Raw genomic sequence first — 23,198 nt, 5'->3', positions numbered from 1 at the left:
CAATGCCTTTTGGGAATTTCTATTTTGGGCAGAGTTTTCCACTTAAAAATCACCATAGGCTTTAACTTTGTTCCATCTGCCATACAACCAAGTACCACAGTGAATCAACTCCCACAGTGAATCAACTCCTTTCATGGGCAGTTGTCTTAACTAAAACTATTTTGGCTCCAATCTTGTCCGCAGTTCTGTTCCCTGGCATATCAAAGTTCGTTGGGGTTTTGTCCATATTGCTGATACATGAGAGCCTGTGCCCCTTTTCCTTCCGACTTCTAACTACAAAGCAATGGAAACCTATTAACTTAAGTTCTGCTGGTAGACGTTGGACAATCTTGGTTTTCTGTTAAAGCACTAAATCATACCTTTTCATAAACCTACTACACCATCCAGCACTGGCTTGGAAATAGTCATAGAGATGTACAGCATGGAAACAGACCAGGTATCCCAACCCAATCTAGTCCCATCTGCCAGCACCCGGCCCATATCCCTACAAACCCTTCCTTTTCATATACCCATCCAAATGTCTTTTAAATGTTGCATTTGTACCAGCCTCCACTTCCTCTGGCAGCTCATTCCATACACGTACCACCCTCTGTGTGAAAAAGTTCCCCCATAGATTTCTTTTATATCTTTCCCCTCTCACCCTAAACCTATGCCCTCTAGTTCTGGACTCCCTGACCCCAGGGAAAAGACTTTGTCTATTTAGCCTATCCATGCCCCTCATAATTTTGTAAACCTCTAGAAGGTCACCCCTCAGCCTCTGACGCTCCAGGGAAAACAGCCTTAGCCTGTTCAGCCTCCCCCCTATAGCTCAAATCCTCCAACCCTGGCAACATCCTTGTAAATCTTTTCTGAACCCTTTCAAGTTTCACAACATCTTTCCGATAGGAAGGAGACCAGAATTGCACGCAATCATTGAATCCGTCTTTTTTTGTTTTTTGCTTCGTTTTTGGCACATATTCTTATACATTGTCGAGTGACTATGCTTTCATTCTGATGACACATAATTACCCAGTCAGCAATCTTTTCTTCTAGTTGTGGCCTCTTATTTAGCTTTCCTTGGTTGGCATTCTTCTGTTTAGGCATAACCTTTAACTGTGAGGCTTTTTTCCTCCAATCTCCAACATGTTTTTCGGAAACACAGAACTCTCTTGCAGCTACACTATTCTTCTCTGCAACTTCAATAACTTTTAAACTGTACTATATACTTATTTCTTTGTGATGCCATTTTGTCAAAAACATTTGGGGGTTTTGGAGTAAGTTCAGAGTACAACTGTACATGACACCTACTTCTAAGAAGCTGAGGCAACAACGGGAAGACCAGTTCGAGGGCTGCCATATGGTACCGTAGATATTTGCGTGCACACGTCAAATATGTATGTAAATATAACAAATATATACAGAAAGTTGTAGTTATCAACATTAAGTTTCACGATTTGAAAATTGTGTTACACAAATATATACTGTGGTAACATGATGATGCAGATATTGCATTTGAATAAAAATGTGCAAATCATGCCCTTTTAAGGCTGCATATATGGTCAGGAAGAGACCCCTGGAAAAACTAGAGTTGACTTATACACAAAATATATGCAAAGTACCAGATTTTTTTGGCCAAAAATAAGGGGTTGACTTGTACATGAGATTGACCAATACACAAGTATAAACAGTAATATAGAATCTGTCACATAGCTTGTGTTGATACACATGATGTGACGTGCTGATGTTGGACTGGAGTGGACAAAGTTTAAAAATCTCAACACCAGGTTATTGTAGTACTAGGAAAAATAGTACTTCCAAATAAACCTTTTGGACTATAACCTGGTGTTTGTGGTTTTTTTTAAAAACCTTGATGTAGTTAACTGTATGTAGCCTTTTATGTTTTAACACATACTCCTGATCATCATTTGATACTGTTATTCAATAACTTATTTTCGAACCTTTTGCAGACTGTGCATGTAGAATGTACATCCACTGGATTTGTTGAAGAAGTAAAGTGTGTAACAGACCAAAGGTATAGGAGGTAAGGTGAATTCAGTCCAATAGAACTTTCTTATTATTAAGAAAGTGTTGTTGACATTGGAAAGGTCAGCTTAATCTGTAAATACTAAATTACCTTGGGAAGAAAAATAATCAGCACATCTACTTAATAGCTGGATAAATTCAGAAACAAAAATTTACATTTATATTTCTTATACTTCACTTGTAACTTTGACTTCTCCATTGAATTGCTTGAAATCTTTAACATTCTTTGTGTACCCATGTATGAACACTCACTCGGTCCCTTTTAATGTTGCCTCTTGCATACATTTCGCCTAGCTTGAGATCATGTAGTTGGATGTCTCTAAATCTAACTACACATGGTCCTTTTTTTGATAGGTGCTCCGATACATTGCATTTATTTGGGATCCATAACATTGGAGAGGGTTGATAGTAATGGAGATTATTGCCCTTTTAAAAAGACGTGGGGACAGAAACTCAGTTTAGATTTTAGGATACGGAGATTGCAAATTTAGTGTGGTGAGATATGTGTAATTTTTGTTTCAGAATTTGGAATTTAAACTCATGGCACGTGGCTGTTCATCTAATTTTGTGAATTGGGTTTAATAATTAACTGGATCAGTCTTTCCGAAACCATGGTTTTAAAGAAGTATGTACCTCTCAATATAATTGGAATTTACTTTATTATCGGGTTTTATAATGGGGAAAGAAAACATGCAAACCTTAAAGCAAGCTAATGTCTTTTAATAATCAAAGATTGATTTTTAGCAGAGAAAAACTCAGAATGGAAAGCTTTTAGGTATTTCAAAGGAGACCTCGTTGAAGTCAGATACAAGTATAGTTTCTGGCAGAAGAATTGACTTGTTCAGAGCAGTTAGGGAAATAAGTTACCTCTGTGAAATAACTTAGTTATCAAACTTCCAGATCAGGAGTATTTGGTTAGAAATCTGCATTGGTAATTTCAGAAACTGAGCAAGTCTAAGCTCTCATTTGAGAGTATGCTCGAGGGGAAGATCTCCCAAGCTTGAGAGGCTGGAACTGAAGAAACAGTTAAATCAAAATCTACAGATTTGATAGGGAAGGGATTTCTCTGCATTTTGATTAACTATGAAGTTATGATTTTGGGGAGTCGATGGGATTATATTTGTTCATGTGTTTTCGAAACAACTTTAAATGGTTATATTTAGCTTATTTTGATTTCATTTGTACAATAAATTTTGTTTGCAAAAACATGCAGCCATGTTCTAATTTTTGAATAAATGATTGCCTTTACAAATTTCCAAAAAAAAAAAATCTTATCAAATCAAATTTAGGTCTGGGATCTGGCTTGTTCAATAATAATATCAACTAGATTTATAAAATTAGTCTTGGGTTTTAATTTTATTACATCTTGTATAATCTAAATGTATTCACAGATGACTCTTCACTTCCCTCCTAATGTATGTATCTCCACATATTTGCACTTGAGGATTATGCAGAATGCACTATACAAAAATGGGCCTTTTAACTTTTGAACCATCTCAACAGTAGAACTATTAAAACTCCACACCATCCTCCTCATTGCTGTTGTTTACCTCATCCTCTACATCTAATTCAATGACTTTTTTCTCATTTTAAGTACTTAACTCTCTTCTCTTTAAATACATCTATAATATTCATGTCAATGATGCTTCCCCGCTTGTGGTAGAAAATTTTGCATTACCTTCATTTTTAGGTAAAGATTGTTCGATAAACTCTTTAGTGGATTTATTAGCAACTATCTTGCATTTATAAGCTTTGTTTTGAATTCTCAAGTGGAAGCAACATCACTATATCTACACTTTCGTTTGTAACTTTAAATGTCTAAAATTTATTGGTGAGACAATTAATAGATTTTTCACAAGCTGTTCTAGTCTAGTTAGAACACTGGCATCTACCCGATAACGTGGAAAATTGTCCAGATGTGTCTTGTACATGAAAAGCAGGACAAATCCAACCCCACCAATTACCTCCCCATCAGTCTACACTCTACCATCAGTAAAAGTAATGAAAGCACTATCAACCTGCTTAGCAATAACCTCCGTGACATGCAGTTTGGGTTCTGCCAGGGCCTGACCCATTGCAGCCTTTAATCAAACATGGACAAAACAGCAGAGATCCAGAGGTGAGGTAAAAGTGCCAGCCCTACATCATGGCTGCATTTGACCAAGTGAGACATCAAGGAACCCTAGCAAAACTGGAATCTGTGGTTATCAGGGGCAACCTCAGATGATTGGAGCCATACCTGACAAGTAGGAAGATAGCAGTGGTTGTTGGAGGTCAGTCATAGTCCTAGAGATGTACATCATGGAAACAGACCCTTTGGTCCAACTTGTCTGTATCGATCAGATATCCTAACTTAATTTAGTACCATTTGCCAGCAGTTTGATCATATCTCTCTCTCAACCCTTCCTATTCAGACTCCTTCAGATGCCTTTTAAATGCTGCAATTATACCAACCTCCTCCACTTCCTGTAGCAGCTCATTCCATACACATACCACCCTCTGCGTGAAAACGTTGCCCTTCGGTTCCCTTCAAAACCTTTCCCCTCACCTTTAAACTTGTGGCTTCTAGTCCTGGACTCCCCCCTATTCTATTTATCCTATCCATGCCCTTCATGATTTTACAAACCTCTATAAGGTCACCCCTCAGCCTTCGATGCTCCAGGGAAAACAGCCCCAGCCTATACAGCTTCTCCCTAAAGCGCAAATCCTGCAGACCTGGCAACATCCTTGTAAATCTTTTCTGAACCTCTTCAGGTTTCACAACCTCCTTCCGAAAAGGAGACCAGAATTGTATGCAGTATTCCAAAAGTGGCCTAACCAGTGTTCTTTACAGCCACAACATGGCCTCCCAACTCCTATACTTAATACTCTGACTAATAAAGGAAAGCATACCAAACGCCGCCTTCGCTATCCTATCTACCTGCGACTCCACTTTCAAGGAACTATGAACCTGCACTCCAAGGTATCTTTGTTCAGCAACACTCCCTAGGACCTCACTATTAAATGTATAAGTCCTGCTCTGATTTGCTTTTCCAAAATGCAGCACCTCCCATTTAGATAAATTAAACTCCATCTGCCACTCCTCGCCCATTGGCCCATCTGATCAAGATCTCATTGGACTTTGAGGGAACCTTCTTTGCTGTCCACTACACCTTCAATTTTGGTGTCATCAACAAACTTACTAACTATACCTCCTATGTTTACATCCAAATCATTTATATAAATGATAAAATGTAGTGGACCCAACACCAATCCTTGTGGCATGCCACTGGTCACCGGTCTCCAGTTTGAAAACCAACCCTCCACCACCACCCTCTGTCTTCTATCTTTGAGCCAATCCTGTATCCAAATGACTAGTTCTCCCTGTATTCCATGAGGTCTAATTTTGCTTCCCATTCTCCCATGGGGAACCTTGCCAAACGCCTTAATGAAGTCCATATAGATCAAGTCTACTTTTCTGCCTTCATCAATCCTCTGTGTTACTTTCTTAAAAAAAAACTCAATCAAGTTTGTAAGACATGATTTCCCATGCACAAAGCTATGCTGACTAAAGCTGATCAGTCCTTGCCTTTCCAAATATATGTAAATCCTGTCCCTCAGGATTCCCTCCAACAACGTGCCCACCACTGACACCAGGCTCACAGTTTTATAGTTCCCTGGCTTTTCCTTCCCACCTTTCTTCAATAGTGGCACCATGTTAGCCATTCTAGAGGCTTCTGGCACCTCATCTGTGACTGTTGATGACACAAATAATCTCAGCAGGGGGCCCAGCAATCATTTCCCTAGCTTCCCAGAGTTGTAGGGTACACCTGATCAAGTCATTGGGATTTATCCACTTTTATCATTTCAAGACATCCAGCACCACCCCCTCTAATATGGACATTTTTCAAGAAGTCACCATCTATTTCCCCATATTCTACATCTTCCAACAGTAAACACTGCAAAATACTTGTTTAGTATCTCCCCCATCTTCTGTGGGTCCACACACAGGCTGCCTTGCTGATCTATTCTCTCCCTAGTTACCTCTTGTCCTTAATATATTTATAAAATCCCTTTTGCTTCTCTTTAACCCTGTTTGCCAAAGCTGTCTCATCCCCCTTTTGCTCTCCTGATTTCCCTCCTCAGTACAGAAGACTCGATTATCCGAATGAGGTGAGCAGGCACTATTTCATTTGGATAACTGATTATTCAGTTAATTGATTTCCTCTGGAGCTCTGCTTTCTGTGAAGTCTGCACCCTGTTCAGAAGAATTGGCAGCAGCACACTGTGCACAAGTGCCCCCCCCCCCCCCCCTGTTTACCTGCAAACATCTTCCCCAATCAGCTTTTGAAAGTTCTTGCCTAATACCATCAAAATTAAACTTCCTCCAATTTAGAACTTCAACTGTTACATCTGGTCACTATTTTAAAACCAGTAGAATTATCATCGCTGGCTCCAAACTGCTCCCCTACTGACACCTCAGTCACCTGCCCTGCCTAATTTCCCAGGAGTAGATCAGGTTTTACACCTCTGGTAGGTACATCCACATACTGAATCAGAACATTTTCTTGTACACACTTAAATTCCTCTCCATCTAAACCCTTAATACTATGGCAGTCCCAGTCTATGTTTGGAAAGTTTAAAATCCCCTACCATAACTATCTATCATTCTTACAGATAACTGAGATCTCCTTAAAAATCTATTTCTCCATTTCCTGCTGACTATTGGGGGTGTCTATAATGCAATCCCAATAAGATGATCATCCCTTTCTTATTTCTCAGTTCCACCTAAATAACGTTCCTGAATATATAATCCCAGGAATATCCTCCCGAAGTACAGCCGTAATGTTATCTCTTATCAAAAATGCCACTTCCCGCCTCCTCTCTTGCCCTGCCTTTCTATCCTTCCTATAGCATATGTATCCTGGAACATTTAAGCTGCCAGTCCTGTCCATCCCTGAGTTATGTTTGTGTAATTGCTATGATATCCCAGTCCCATGTTCCTAACCATGCCCAGAGTTCACCTGCCGCCTTTGTTAGGCCTCTTGCATTGAAGTAAATGCAGTTTAATTGATCAGTACTCCCTTGTTCGCTGCATTGACCCTGTTTGACCTGACTATTTGGCTCGCTCCTTTTCCCACTTGTACCAGTGTCAGATTGATCTCTTTCCTCACTATCTCCCTGGGTCCCACCCTCCACTTTTTACTAGTTTAAATCCACTGAGCAGCTGTAGCAAATTTCCCTGCCAGTATATTAGTCCCCTTCCAATTCAGGTGCAGTTTGTCCTTATGCATGTCACTTCTACCTCAGAGGAGATTCCAATAATCCAAAAATGTGAACCCTTCCCCCATGCACCAGCTCCTCAGCCACACATTCATCTGCTCTATCCTCCTAGTCTTCAGCTGCAGAGTTGTCCTGGGGCAGAGTTCCTCAGGGTAGTATCCTAGACCCAACCATCTTCAGCTGCTTCATTAATGACCTTCCCTCCATCATAAAGTTAGACTTGGGGTTCACTGATGACTGTACAATGCTTAGTACCATTCACAATGACTCAGATACTGAAGCTGCCCATGTTCAAATGTAACAGGATCTGGACAATATCCAGGCTTGGGATGACAAGTGGCAAATAACATTTTTGGCATTCTTGGCATTCAGTGTGTTACTATTATTGAATCCCCCATGGTCAAAATCCTGACGGTTGTCATTGACAAGAAACTCAATTGGATTCACCACACAAATGCAGTGGCTACAGGAGCAGGTCAGAGGCTAGGAATACTGTAGCAAGTAACTCATCTCCTGCCTTCCCAAAGCCTGTCCACAATCTATACAGCACAAGTCCAGGAGTGTGATAGAATATTCCCCTCTTGCCTGGATGAGGGTAGCAAGAAGCTTGACACTATCTAGGACAAAGTGGCTCACTTGATTGACAGTACATCCACAAGCATCAACTCCCTCCACCACTGTGCACAATCTACAAGATGCACTGCAGAAATTCACTAAAGATCCTCAGACAGCACCTTCTAAACCAACTAACACTTCCAACTCGAAGGACAAAGGCAGCAGATAAATGGGAACACCACCACCCTCAAGGTCCCCTCCCAGACACTTACCATCCTGATGTGGAAAGAACAGTGATATTTTTCCCTGTTGCTGGGTCAAAAACCTGGAATTCCCTCCCTAAGGGCATTGTGGTTCAACCCTCAACAGGTGGACTGCAGCAGTTGAAGAAGGCAGCTTGCCCTCACCTTTTCCAGGGCAACTCCGGACTGCTGAGACTCTAGAAGGCTCTGGTCAGACCACATTTGGAGTATTGTGCGTAGTTTTGTGCCCCACATCTTGGGAAAGGTGTATTGGCCCTGGGGTATGTTCAGAGGAAATTTACGAGAATGGTCCCAGGAATGAGAAGCTTGACATGAGAAGAGCGTTTGAGGACTTTGGATTTCTACTGCTTGGAGTTTAGGAGGATGAGGGGGGATCCAATTGAAACATACAGAATACTGAATGGACTCGACAGAATAGATGTTGGAAAGATGTTTCCATTTATAGGAGAGACTAGGACCTGAGGGCATAGCCTGGAGTAAAGGGAAGACCTTTTTTTAGAACAGCAAAAAGGTGAAACTTCTTCAGCCAGAGAGTGGTGAATCTATGGAATTTGTTGTCACAGAAGGCTATGGAGGCCAGGTCATTGGGAATATTTAAGACTGAGACAAATAGGTTCTTGAGTCTCAAGGATTATGGGGAGAAGGTGAGAGAATGAGATTGAGAACCTTGTCAGCCATGATTGAGTGACAGACCAGACTCGATTGGCTGAATGGCCTAATTCCTGCTCAGATGTCTTATGGGCAATAAATGCTGGCTGACAGTGATACTCACGTCCCACACATGAATAAATTTTAAAAAAGCTCTATTTAAATGAAATTGTTTAGGTTGAAACTTGGTTTTGCTTCATTTTAATAACTGCATTAATTTCTATTATTGACTTATTAAAATGCTTAAAATGCAAATGTGTGCATATAATGACACAAGGGGAAGAAAATTATAGCATTTTTTTTTCTTAAATTCATTTTAAAGAAAAATCCATCACCTAATGCTTGAATTCAACCTATGTTCCTTGGATTAGATTTTTAAAAAATGACTGTTACACTTACTTAGTTGGTAAACTTTGACCATGATCTGCTAAATAATTTAACTGGAATATTTATAGCTGAAGTTACTCCCGAGAGAGAAGAAAATACATGATATTTTCTGGACTTTGGGGAAAGGCAGAGGAGTGGCACTGGATGATTTACTTTTATATAGTGCCCTCGAACACAATGAGCCAATTGATATCCTGTGGTGTAACTATTCTATGAATTCACTTTCATTATTGAAATTCTCAATTCCATTTTAGCACATGTAAAATATTTATGATTTAGTATTTGGGGGATAATCTGAAAATAAATGTTTGTAAAAAACACCAAAGATTTTCCATTGTGCTTTTATACACTGTTGATTAGCACTTTATATTACTCACAATTGATAATTTTGGATGCAATCTTTTAATCATTCCCTTGTCCAGGAGGAGCAAATTTTATGCCAATTGTTCAGAATATAGCATGTTTCCTGACTACACTTAATTTTATAAGAAGAATGTATTGCATCTGACTTTATAAATTTGGATCATGGCAAAAGTGCTTGAACCAAAAATGAAAGCAAATATTGGGTATTGGAGTAGATCTTGTGAACTAGCTGCCATTTCATAATCTCCTACAGTGCCACTAACTAATCCTGATGGTGTCGTGGTGATGCTGAAGATGTTTGGGAGCTGCTCAGTTTGTTTAATGACATTTAGTTCTACTTCATCACTGCCACACATTCTTTCTCCAACACTCCAGTTCTGGATGAACTGAAGCTTTCTCTGATTGAAGACAAAACTGTTATGTTCAGCACCTGTTACAAACTCCATTCCCAGCCACAGATTTCACATCTGCCTGGCTACTGCCTCTCACTGAACCAATCGGTTTCTAACTGTTGTCCTATTTTGATCCCGCTTCGGATGTTTATTTCAAAGAATGAATACCTTTGTTTTAATATCATCCCTGTCCACACCTATATCAGCCAAAATCCTGAAAACCTCATCTATACTTCTGTGACTATTCAAAACTCTCCTGGTCAGCTTTCCCTTCCTACTGTTCATAAATGAGTTCATCCAAAGTTCTGATATGTGTTCTAACTCTCTTCAAATCCTCTTTACCCGTCACTTTCCTGATTCCTCTGTCCCCATCCCACCCCTTGTGATTTAACCAGGGAATTTGTGAGACTCTGTTTTAAAGTACAGTGAAGTACAGTAAACCTCATGTTTAGGTTCTTTCCACTGTTGAGGCTCAGTTGTTTGAAATATAAAACTATGTTACACCATGGCCTATCTTTTATCCTCTAAAATTTGTACTTGGAGTTGTTTATAAAAGTCAATGATCTGTTTAATTTGACAAGTAGATCTCAATGTTGGATAAAGAAAGTTGCCTAAAGTATACATTAAGCTTTAATTTCTATTTTCACTTCTACCTCTTTCTAGCTGTCGTTCAGTTGAAATGGAAGAATTGAAGTTCTGGAAATTTGAAGGAATTATGGTTTTGCTGGGGGTGATCTTTGCCATCATTGTTATGTTTAGACAACGAACCCTAGATAGACGTGCAGAACAAAAAGTGCAACGACAACTTGGGGTGATTTAATTATTTCATAACTTTATTGATGTATGTTTGAAATTTTTGGGAAAGAGAGAGAATACCTTGCTTTTTAAATTAACCTTTCCTATTGTGCTGATCCTCGGTGCTGTGTTTATTCCATAAGATTTGACCCATGTATGTTGCAGAAAAGCAATGATTCACATTTTTGTTTTATTTCAAATGTTGTCACTTTCCAGATGGTTATAAATATTGAGATGTAATTAGATAACACAACCATTACTAGGGAGACGATGTACAATATTTATATGGTGAAATTAATGTAATAAATTTTTATTTATGTAGAAAATTAATAAAATGGTTTGAAATGATCTGTTTGTATTGTTTTGTCACATTTTTACAAGATTTATTTGAAGTAACATTTTTGTATAAAACTAATGAAATTGCTCAGGCACTGGTACAGTTCTTGTACTACTGGTGACTTTTTTTGTACTTTGTACTGAACAACTTTGTATTCCCTCCACACTGTGCTCAACCCAACCGTGCCCCCCCCCCCAAAAAAAAGCAAGCACGTAATTTTCATGTTATACAATGCAATTTTGAATGCATGTTGCCTCTTCGGCATTGCTTGTGTGGAATAAAGTTATTCAAGCTTTCAGTAGTTTTTGAGAAATTGCTGCATAGATAATGGTCCAACAGGTTTATTTGAAATCACTCAAGCTTTCTGAGCACAGCTCCTTCGTCAGGTGCAGAGAGAGAGAGAGAGCAGAGCACACCAGTTTATAGGCAGAGATCAAAAGATCATACAAGAGCTGTGAGTGGAGTGTTAGATAATAAGTCTTTGCAGGTGACCAAGAGTGTTAGATGTTGTGTAGAGTGTCGGGGGGGGAAATTCCAAATGACAGTGGCCCTGTAGGTCTGCCTTGCCGAGCTCTGCACCAGAGCTCACCCTCCCTCTATTACCCATTGTAGTAGAAATTGTCAGTTTTTGACCCCCAGAATTGTTCCATGTTAGTTTAAAAATATTAGAAAAATGACTAAAGGGAAAGGACCACGAGGATCACAACCAGCAGTGCATTTCCCTGCAGCAACGGACATGCCTGCGGCCGCAGCGAACTCCCCAGGGGACTTACCTGTGGAGCAGAGCCTGGTCGCTGAGTTTGTGAAACTCCGAGAAGATTGATACAGCAATGGAGGAGAACTGGGCCATGCTGGAACTGATCTCTGTCATGCTGCAGAAGCATGGCCAGGAGATTCAGTGTCTCAGGCAGCGCATCATGGAGGTAAGGCAACGGACTGCAGCCTCTGAAACTGCAGTAGAATCTTCAGCAGGTCGGGTCCATGTCCTAGAATGGCAGATACGGGCCTTGGAGGAGCAGATTGACGACCTCTAAAATCGAGGCCGTTGGAAGAACATTCGTTTGGTGGGAGCTTCTGGAACAGGAGGAAGAAGGCCAGCTCGTCAGCTTCTTGCAGCAATGGCTCCTGCAGTTTTTGAAGCTGGAGGTCAAGGCAGGCTGCGTGCCGGTCAAGCAGGCCCACCAGGTTGCAGTGCGCAGGCCCAGATTGAACCAACACCCCCACCTGGTCCTAATGCGACTCCAGCATGACAGAGATAAGCAAATGATGCTGGAAGCCTCTCGAGCACCGGGGTAGGATCCACAGGCTCTGATATACAAAGGATCACGAATTCTGATTTTCCAAGACTTTTCTGTGGGTGTGATTCACAAGAGCAAGGCGTTTGATGGGGTAAAAAGATGGTTGAGGGACTTGAATATCCAGTATTCTGCAAGATACCTGGCAATATTATGTTTCAGCCATGGAGTGTCCATGTTTAATTTTGACTCACTGGAAAAGGCAAAGGACTTCCTGGATGCCTTAAAATAGACTGGCTGGCTCGAATAATATGGTCAATAATGTTTACTTTGTTTTTCTTTATAATTTGCCTGGTTTACCTGGTTGTCGGGGGGCATTTTTTTTAATATAAGTGGGGTCCGAATTGTTTTTTTTTCTCGCTTCTCTCTCCCTTCCCATTATCCTTGTTCTTTTTTCTCATCATTTCCTGTTTGTGTTTCTCTCTTGGTATGGGATTAGGAGTAGGAGGGGTTATATATTTATTTTCTACCAGGAGTCCCTAGGGTTACAGTATGGATGGGATGGGTTGAGTGCCCACTTTTACCTTTCTTATTAAAAGATATGTGTAATGTTTTCTTTCTTTGTGTTGTCTGGGGCGGGGTGCATAGCTTTAGCTAGGAGGAGCCATAGAGGGGTTAGTGGGTAGTATGAGTGCCCTGTGGGCAAGGGGGAAAGGCTCCTTTTAATTTATGTTATATGTTTGTCTGTTGTAGAAGTAGTTGTTAGAAGTTTTGATTTGGTAGTTTTGGTAGTTGTATTTTTAAATTTATAGGAACTGTTTACTCTTTTCACTTGGAGCGCTATAAATAGGTTTCTTCCTCCCGGGTAGGGTCATGGACTGCTATGGCTATCCATTCGTTTAAATGGTGCACCTGGAATGTTAAGGGGAGTCATTCACCGATAAAGGAAAAAAAGATATTTTCAAGCCTTATAAAAGAGAGGGTCAATATAGCCTTGCTGCAAAAAAACACATCTAACCAATAAGGAGCATTTGAAGTTATAGTAGTGAGGTTTCAGGCAGGTGTTCTTCTCATCCTTTAATTTGAAAAGTAGAGGAGTTGCTATACTCATCCAGAAGAATCTCCCATTTCAACTGTTAGACCAAATTAAGGATGAATATGGGCAGTTTATGATTCTTAAAGCTTTAATACATGGAGAGGAGTATGGGATTTTGAATATATATTGCCTCCCGGCACAATGCCTCAAATTTTTAATGGATGCACTTTCCAGTTCGACGGGCCTTGGGGCGCATCATAGGGGGAGACTTTAATCGTCTTATTGACCCGAAGTGGACAGGATGCCTTGGGGTCTTGCAGTATGTCCCCGCAATCTAGGCAGCTGGTGGACCTGAACAGGGAGCTGGGCCTGGTGGATATGTGGAGATGTCTTCAACCTGGAGGTAGGGAGTTCACCTTTTTCTCTGACCCACAAAAGTGCTATACTAGGATTGACATGTTTTTTGTCCCATTGACCTTTTTGAATTCAGTGCTGTCTAGCAGAATCAGGAATATAGTCATTTCCGATCATGCGGGCAGTGTACATGGAGGTCAAAGACAAGCTTGTGGCACTGGCACATCCATCCTTTCCTCCTGAAGGATACTAAGTTTATAGAGTATATTTCGCAGGAATTTAAAATCTTTTGGGACATTAATTTGGGTACGGCCAATAATCTGGGAGACTGCCAAGGCCTGTACACAGGGTTTGCTTCTTTCTGACTCAGTGACCTGGAAGTGGCAGAGGGGAGAGCAGCAGCGTTTGCTCGAGGCTCGTCTGAAGGCAGCTGAGTTAGGATACTATGACAGACTGTCTGTAACCAAATTGCAGTGGATTACAACCCTCAGGCCTACTTTGCTGTCTGGGTGAGCGCTGTATTCAAAGAGGGAAATCTCTTTTGTGAAAGAGGTTATGGTGATAAACTGGGTAGGTATCTATCGTACCTGGCCAGAATGACGAAGGCCCCCCCAATCTATCACATCCATTAGAGAGACTGCTGGTACTCTTACTTGTGATGCGAAAACGATTAATGCAGCATTTAGGAAGTTCTACTCTGAGCTGTACTGGTTGGAGGGCTGTGAAGAAAGATTGGAGAAGATTGAGTCCTTTTTTTTAAGACCCTGGACTTTCCAGGTTTAACTTCAGGGCAAGTGTCTTTTCTGACTGCCCCTCTGACAATCCAGGAAATACAGAAAATTGTGAGGCAGCTCCAGAGTGGTAAAGCATCTGGCCCAGACTGATATCAAAGTGAGTTTTAGAAGGATTTTATAGATATGCTGGCCAGGTCACTGTTGGATATGTATAATTACTTGTACAGTCAGGACTGCCTTCCATCCTCTCCGAGAGAAGCAAATATTTCTCTCGCTTTCAAGAAAGGGAAAGCCCTAGAGGATTGCACTTCGTACAGTCCCATATCATTGAATATGGATTTTAAAATTCTGTCAAAAATGCTGGTATTGAGGTTGGAGAGAAGTTGCTCGAGAAGAGAAGACAGGACCTTCGGCGCTGGGAGGATCTTCCAATAGTCTGGTTGTGTGGAATAGCACTGGTCAAAATGAATGTTATTCTTCATTTATTATATCCCATGCGAATGCTGCCTAGGCAAGCACTATGGAGGCTTTAATAGTTGGCTTGGATCTTTCATCTGGCATCATAAGCGGCCTCCTATTAAGCTGGATAAATTGCAGCTTCCACAGGGGGTGGGAGGTTTGGATTTCCTGGATTTTTAAGAAATATCAATCTAGTTCCTTGTTATCGTATGTGGCTGACTGGACTTGCCAGGACCCGTGGTCAATTTGGTTGGACACAGAGGCTTCCCTGGCAAAATGCCCCCTCATCAATTTGTTGTTAATTGTCAAGATTAAGACTGTTATGGACCACTGCAGAAATCTGATTGTCCTTAACACGGTTAAAGCATGGAGAATGATGTGGCAAGGTGGGAGCAACTTACAAAAAACTTGCCTTTTCACTCACGTAATAGGAATGTTAGGATTCTGTCCGGGGTTGATGGACCCTGGCTTTAAGCTCTTGGAGTCTAGAGGAGTCCCTGTTTGGGAGACTTAATTGACGGGGAGATCATGATGTCTTTCAAGCAGCTGAGTCAGAAATTTGAGCTATCCAGAAGGGACCTTTTTAATTACTTTCAGATGAGGGACTTTATACAGAAAAAAGCTACATTGATGGTTAGTCCCTATAAGTCTGATAATGGAGAGGAGAGTTTTCTGGTCTATGGGTGCTCTCTTGGTCAGCACCCTCTATTACCTACTTGGACGTAATGTTTTGAAGGACACTGAGCGGCTATGCGGAATCTGGACTCGGGAATTAGGGGTGGAAATCACGTCAAAGGCGTGGGAGGATATTTGGGGGAATGTAAGGAAGATTTTGATTTCCAACAGGATGCACGCTATAAAACTGAAGATACTCCACAAGGCTCATTTGGCAATGGAGCGGCTTGCGAAATTTAAGACAGGAGCATCCCCAATGTGCCCCATATGTAAAACCGATGTTGGCACTCTTACTCATTGCTTGTGGTCATGCCACAAGCTTTGTAGGTATTGGGGTGTCATAATGAGTGTTTTGGAAGGGGTCTTGGAAACTGAGGTTAAGGTGGATTTGGTGTCCCTCCTTTTGGGCTGGCCAAATCTCCCTTCTTTGGATGTGTATGGGAAGAAAGTATTTAATATTCTTGCATTCTGTGCGTGGAAGAACATTCCAATGAGCTGGGTGTCGGAGAATCCCTCAGGAATCTTGGGGTGGTGTAGATTAGTTATAGAGCACTTCTTCCTAGACTTCCTTAAGAGTATGGTGCACCAGAAAATGGAACTGTTTCATCGAGCATGGCGGCCCTTTCTGAATTATGTAGCCGCTACCTTGTTGACTATATTGGTCAAGGCCTTTGTGTTTACTCATGAGCGCTATGTCTGGCGGTCTGGGGGCCCCTGGGAGGAGGAATCCCAAACAAATGTGGGTGTGCCAACTGATGCTGTTGGTGTGGGGAGCTTTGGTGGGATTGCGCTGAGTCCGGTAACTTAACTGAATGTAATTTAATTTACCTTGGTTTAATTTTGTTTTTTTTAGTTATTTATTGAATTGTAATTTTTGTAGGTTTGTTCTTTTCCCTCCCCTCAGTGGTTTGTGAAGCAGAGTAGTGGTTTGTTTACTGTTATTGTCGTTATATTATAACGTTGTTATTCTCTTTTGTAGTGATTTTGTAATTTTGTGAAAAATTTTATATTTTTTTCTCAATAAAAATATTTACAAAAAAATTATAAAGTCAGTGTCAGCACTATCCTGTCATGACCACCAGGCAGTGTGATAGAAATACACAAAAGTGGGCGGCACGGTGGCCAAGTGGTTAGCACTGCTGCCTCACAGCGCCTGTAGACCCGGGTTCAATTCCCGACTCAGGCGACTGACTGTGTGGAGTTTGCACATTCTCCCCGTGTCTGCGTGGGTTTCCTCCGGGTGCTCCGGTTTCCTCCCACAGTCCAAAGATGTGCGGGTCAGGTGAATTGGCCATGCTAAATTGCCCGTAGTGTTAGGTTAAAGGGGTAAATGTAGGGGTATGGGTGGGTTGCGCTTCGGCGGGTCGGTGTGGACTTGTTGGGCCGAAGGGCCTGTTTCCACACTGTAAGTAATCTAATCTAATCTAATCTAATCTAATCAAAAGGTGACATGTCAGGTCAGACACTGAATTGTAGGTGTGAGGCTTTGTTCAGAATCTGCCTGAGTTTTAGTCTGGAATCAGGCTTGTTTTATTCTGAAAGCTGGAATTTATAAGATGCCGCATTAATTGTGACTATAAGTGGTGTTTTTTAAATAAAATAGAATATATCTGCAGATAAACACAATTCTATTGCAATTGAGACTGCTGTAGATGTGATACGTGAGTTAAAAATTTGAGCTGCTGAAGGGTTATAATTATACCAAAATAGGTAGCACATGCCTTTATAGTAAACTAAACCTTGCATTACATAAAAAGACTATGATACAATAAATACCAATAAAACAGATTAACTGGTACAATAAGAAGCTTTGTAATTCATGGTCATAGAGGTCTACAGTACACAGAGGCCCTTCAGCGCATTTTCTGCACCAGTCAAAACTGACCATTTTTCATCACGTAGCTTGTATGCCTTAACATTGCAAGCATCCATATACTACTGAAATGTTGAGTTTTTGCTTGTACCATCCTGGCAAGCAGTGAGTTCCAGATTGCCAATTCTTGGGTAAAATAAGTTAAAAATCACACAACACCAGGTTATAGTCCAACAGGTTTATTTTGAGCTTTCGGAGTGCTGTTCCTTCATCAGGTGGTTGTGGAGAATAAGATTGTAAGACACAGAATTTACCACAAAAGTTTACAGTGTGATGTGATTGAAATTACGTATTTAAAAGGACCAGGATTGTTTGTTAAGTCTCTCATCTTTTAGAATGTTAAAAATCACACAACACAGGTTATAGTCCAACAGGTTTATTTGGAAGCACTAGCTTTCAGAGCACTGCTCCTTCATCAGGTAGTTGTGGAGGGGAGCAGTGCTCTGAAAACTAGTGCTTCCAAATAAATCTGTTAGACTATAACCTGGTGTTGTGTGATTTTTAACTTTGTACACCCCCAGTCCAACACCAGTGTCTCCAAATCTTTTAGAATGACCATTTTGGTTTCAGTTCTTTCGTATGTAAATTGCAAAACTTTTTTAAAAAAACTTACATTCTCAAGTGAACTACAATTGGTGTCATGTCGGCCCAGATAATGTATTGAAGGTGTGAGCTTCCCTGTGAGGCTGTCTGTGCCACAATGGTCTGAATCAGTCTGAATTGCCCAAATCACAGGTAAAAGAAAAAAATCTTTCCAAATCTCCTGCCCCTTACCTTAAATCTACACCTACTCAATGATCCCCAACCACCAAGGGGAAATGTTTCTTCTTGTCTACCCTATGCTCACAATTTTATACATCTCAATTATGATCCTCTCCACCTCTGCTCCAAAGAAAACATGAGATTATCCAATTCTCTCTGATAATATAGAATCTTCAATATTATCAACATCAGAAATACTTACTTGGAACTTTGTCTGGCCAAAATGATTATAAAAATGAATGTTAGAAATGGTAAAACAAAACCATGATCACTATCAGTGATAGTGCTGTTGAGGTACAGTTAAGTTTTTTTGACGCCTAACAGCTGGCCAATACTTGCATATTTGGGATAGAAGAGTTATCATTCCACTGATGCTTCTTGATTGGTCAAGTTGTTCAGCACAACCTGTTTTTGTTATATTCAATTAGATTCCCTTGGCATATTGTATGTCACAGTCAGATAAACTCAGCAGAAGTACAGGCTCAGTTGTAATAGTTATATCAAACTATGGACAGTTCAACAGTAATACTACACCCCACAAGTTTTTTTGACCTCATGACAAACATGGGCACAAATTTCTGTGAGATTACCACTGACTGACCTCTCAGTTGATGATTCATTATTCTTCCATTCTCAATATCCATGGAGCAAGCACTGATTGTAGTGTGGAACATAATGTAAAAGCATCATCACTATATGTGAGGACCAACACTGATTGAATAGACAAAGGATATGTGACCTTGTTAACTCCATTAACAAACATATAAATTGGGACTCCATTTACCAACCTCTCAAAAACAGAACCAGAAATGATATCACCCATCAGAACAAACCAAGACACATAAATAGCAAGTGGAACAGAACACCAATGCTGCACCAGAAGCACACTGATGATGTTACCTAGCATAGTGATGAAACCAGTTCAGCGAGCAAACCAGCAACCTGATCCACAACTTGAACTACAAATCTCCAAGATCTCAAGTGTGATCTGAATTTAGGAAACCAGGATATAGAAGCAGTTTGGTTAGAAATGAGGAATGATAAAGACAAGACGTCACTTGTAGGAGTTATTTGTAGACCCCAATAGTAGCTACATGATAGGACTGGGTATTATTGGATGAATTAATAGCAGCTTGATAGTAACTGCAGGGGAATAGCATGTTATGGCACCGATGAGAGAGTAGATTATATAATACTGGATTTGACCAATGAGATAGAATTGATTACTGATCAAAATACTGAGCCAAAAGTATAAAAAGATAGGAGAAGTTTCCATAGAATGCCTACAGTGTGGAAACAGGCCATTCAGCCCAATAAGTCCACACTGACCCTCCAAAGAGTAATCCACCCAGACCCATTGCCCCCACCCCATTACTCTACATTTACCCCTGACTAATACACTTAACCTACACATCCCTGAGCACTATGGGCAATGTAGCTCAGGCATTTCACCGTACCTACTCGTCTTTGGATTGTGGGAGATATTTTCCAAAGAAAAGGGAATAACAAGTATTAGATTAGATTCCCTACAGTGTGGAAACAGGCCCTTCGGCTCAAGTCCACACCGACCCTCCAAAGGTAACCTACCCAAACCCATTTCTCTCTGACTAATGCACCTAACACTATGGGCAATTTAGAATGGCCAATTCACCTGACCTGCACATCTTTGGACTGTGGGAGGAAACCGGAGCACCCAGAGGAAACCTACGCAGACACGGGGAGAGTGTGCAAACTCCACACAGATGGTTGCCAGAGGCCGGAATCAAACTTGAGTCTTTGGTGCTGTGAGGCAGCAGTACTAACCACTGAGCCACTGTATCCCAGGTTCGATTCCAGCCTTGGGCGACTGTCTGTGTGGAGTTTGCACATTCTCCCCATGTCTGTGTCGGTTTCCTCCCACAGTCCAAAGATGTGCAGGTCAGGTGAACTGGCCATGCTAAATTGCCCATAGGGAAATTCATCTAGGTGGGTGGGTTACTCTTCGGAAGGTCGGTGTGGACTAGTTGGGCTGAAGGACCTTTTTCCACACTGTAGGGAATCTAATCAAGTATTAATGCTTCAGAAAATGGATTTGGAGAATTAGTAATGAAGGATAAAGAAACGGCAGATGAGTCGAAAGACATTTTGTGTGGAAGCAGGCCATTCGGCCCATCAGGTCTACGCCAACCCTCTAAAGAGTCCCTATCCTATGCCTATAACTGTGTTTCCCATGGCGAATCCACCCAACCTGTACATCTCTGGACACTATAAATAGTTTACCATGGCTAATCCATCTAACCTGCACATCTGTGGACTGTGGGAGGAAACCTGAGCACCTGGTGGAAACCCACACAGGCAGAGGGAGAATGTGCAAACTCCACACAGTTACCCAAGGGTGGAATCTAACCTGGGTCCCTTGCACTGTGAGGTAGCAGTGCTAACCACTGAGCCACTGTGCTGCCCATGCCCTGTTGTTCTTCAAGTAGCATCCCAGAAATAGAAGGAATTGAAAGGGAGGGAGGAATGTAAGGAAATTACAATTATCAGTGAAGTAGTACTGAGTAAATTGTTGGAACTGCAAGATGACAAGTCCCCAGGTCCAGATGGATTTCATCCTATGGTCATCAAAAAAGTAGCCAGTGAAACAGGTGATGCATTGATTTTAATTTTCCAACATTTATTAGAGGGAATTATCAGGAAAGGTTTCTTTTGATTGGAGAATAGCTAATGTAACTCATTTATTCAGAAAAGCAGAGAGGCAGAAAATAAGAAACAAGCCAGTTATCTTAACATTTGTCACAGGGAAAATGTTAGAAGCTTTTATTAAAGTCATTATAACAGGGCACTTGGATAAGTTCAAGATAATCAGGCAGAACCAACACTATGTTGCCAAAGAGAAATCCATATTTAACTAATTTATTGGAGCTCTCTGAACTTGTGCTGTAAATAAAGGGGAGCCAGCAGATGTATTGTATTTAGATTTATGGAAGGCCTTTTGATAAGATGCGACATGAAAGAGAATGGTGGGAAATATAAACATGTGGTATAGTCAGAAGATTGGCTGGCTAACAGGAAGCACAGAGTAGAAATAAATGGATCTTTTTTAGGTTTGCAGGATGTCATGAGTAATGTGCCACAGGGCACATTACTCTTTCAATTTAAATAAATGATTTGCATAAAGGGATTGAAGGTATGGCACCTAAATTTGCTGATGACATAAAAATAGGAAAGTGAGTTGTAAAGAGGGCATAAGGAGCCTAAAAAGGGACATAGATAGGTTAAGTGAGTTGTACAATGTGGTAAAATGTATAATTGTCCATTTTGGCAGAAAGAGTAAAAAAGAAGCATATTTTCTAAATGGTGAGAGGTTGCAAAGCTCTGAAATGCAAATGGTCTAGGTGTTTTCATGCATGACTCACATGCATGAAGGTTAGTGTGCAGACACATTAAGTAGTCAGAAAAGCTAATAGAATGTTGTGGTTTATTGTGAGGTGAATTTCATGCAAGAGTTGGCTGCTTGTGTTTCAGCTATACAGGGCATTGGTGAGACTGCATCTGGAATACTGTGTACAGCTCTGGCCTCTATATTTATGGAAGGATGTTAATGAGTTGAAGGCATTTCAGATTAAGTTTACTAGATTAATACCTGAATGAATGGATTGCTTTATGAGGAAAGGCTAGACAGACTTTGTATCCTCAGAAGTTTAGAAGAGTCAGAGGTGACTTAATAGATTCTGCAGGGACTTGATGATTTGGATGTTAAAGGATGTTTCCGGTTGTGGGAGAATCTAGAACTAGGGATGATAGTTTAAAAATAAAGGATGCCCATTTAAAACAGAGATATGGAAACTTTATTCTCTCAGAAGGCTGAGAGTCTTTCAAATTCCTTTTTTCAAAAGGCAGTAGATGCAAAATATTTAAATATTTTTAAAGCAGAAGTTGATAATTCTTGATTATCAAGGGGATGAAAGATTACTATGCAGGAATGTAAAGTTGAGCGGCACGGTGGCACAGTGGTTAGCACTGCTGCCTCACAGCGCCAGAGACCCGGGTTCAATTCCCGCCTCAGGCGACTGACTGTGTGGAGTTTGCACGTTCTCCCCGTGTCTGCGTGGGTTTCCTCCGGGTGCTCCGGTTTCCTCCCACAGTCCAAAACTGTGCAGGTAAGGTGAATTGGCCGAGCTAAATTGCCCGTAGAGTTAGGTAAGGGGTAAATGTAGGGGTATGGGTGGGTTGCGCTTCGACGGGACGGTGTGGACTTGTTGGGCCGAAGGGCCTGTTTTCACACTGTAATGTAATCTAATCTAATCTTGAGATTAAAATCAGGTTAGCCATGATGTTATTGAATGGTGGGGCAGGCTCGAAAGGCTGACTTGTCTACTTCTGTTCCTTTATGTTTAATGACTTTACAGAAGTATATTTGGAGACAAATTAATCCTTATCTGTCTAAAAACCATGATCAGTGGTCATTTGACTTTCTGGTAACCATTTTGGGGGACAGTATGTTCATGATTCTTCCTTTTCTTTTTAAAAACACAGTAACTAGATTGAACTAACAAACTGCAAAGAATGAGAACTACACAATAGTATTGTTCATCCCCTCAGTAATCCGAAAATCACTCTCATTCTTAAATGTTCAATCAAACATGAAGCTCTCACAGACTTTCACTCTTGCCTTTCGTGATATTGGTCAAAGGTCAAATCTCAGACCACTCAATCAAGATGACAAATAAACTGAATCTTTGATAAAGTTTTTAAGTTTGTTTTTCAAATTCCCACACTATCTTTACATAATCAACAAACTGAATAAAACAGAGGTTTCATTTAAGATCATTTTAAAATGTACATATATTCTCAAATATTAAATGCATGACAGACAGAATCAATAATTCAACAATGTCCTGTGAGAACATACTAACTTAAAATATCTTCCAAACTGAGAGACCCAACAATGAATCTGTTTTCATGAAGAATTATCATTGTCTTTAACATTGACACAATTTCTCTCCATAGATGCTGAGTATTTTCAGCATTTTCTGTTTTTATTCCAAAAATAATTGAAATGAA

General features: G+C 40.6%; 1 protein-coding gene across 5 annotated transcripts in view; it reads left to right on the top strand.

Annotated features, from left to right (window-relative positions):
• The window catches only part of LOC122557348 (protein JTB-like), a 31,424-nt gene extending 20,389 nt beyond the window's left edge, over positions 1–11,035 (top strand). For all 5 annotated transcript variants that reach the window (XM_087998016.1, XM_087998020.1, XM_087998013.1 and 2 more), the window contains 2 exons: positions 1,947–2,020; positions 10,556–11,035. In XM_087998016.1, the coding sequence (XP_087854142.1) occupies positions 1,947–2,020; positions 10,556–10,712 (231 nt within the window). In that variant the 3' untranslated portion in view covers positions 10,713–11,035. The remainder of the gene's footprint in view (positions 1–1,946; positions 2,021–10,555) is intronic.
• Positions 11,036–23,198: the final 12,163 nt, after the last annotated feature.

This window comes from Chiloscyllium plagiosum, unplaced genomic scaffold (assembly GCF_037043375.1).
Source record: "Chiloscyllium plagiosum isolate Xiang-an unplaced genomic scaffold, Cpla_swu_hap1 HiC_scaffold_2, whole genome shotgun sequence".
Taxonomy (NCBI): domain Eukaryota; kingdom Metazoa; phylum Chordata; class Chondrichthyes; order Orectolobiformes; family Hemiscylliidae; genus Chiloscyllium; species Chiloscyllium plagiosum.
The sequence above is the reverse complement of the archived record's forward strand: the minus strand, read 5'-3'. Positions and strand labels throughout refer to the sequence as shown.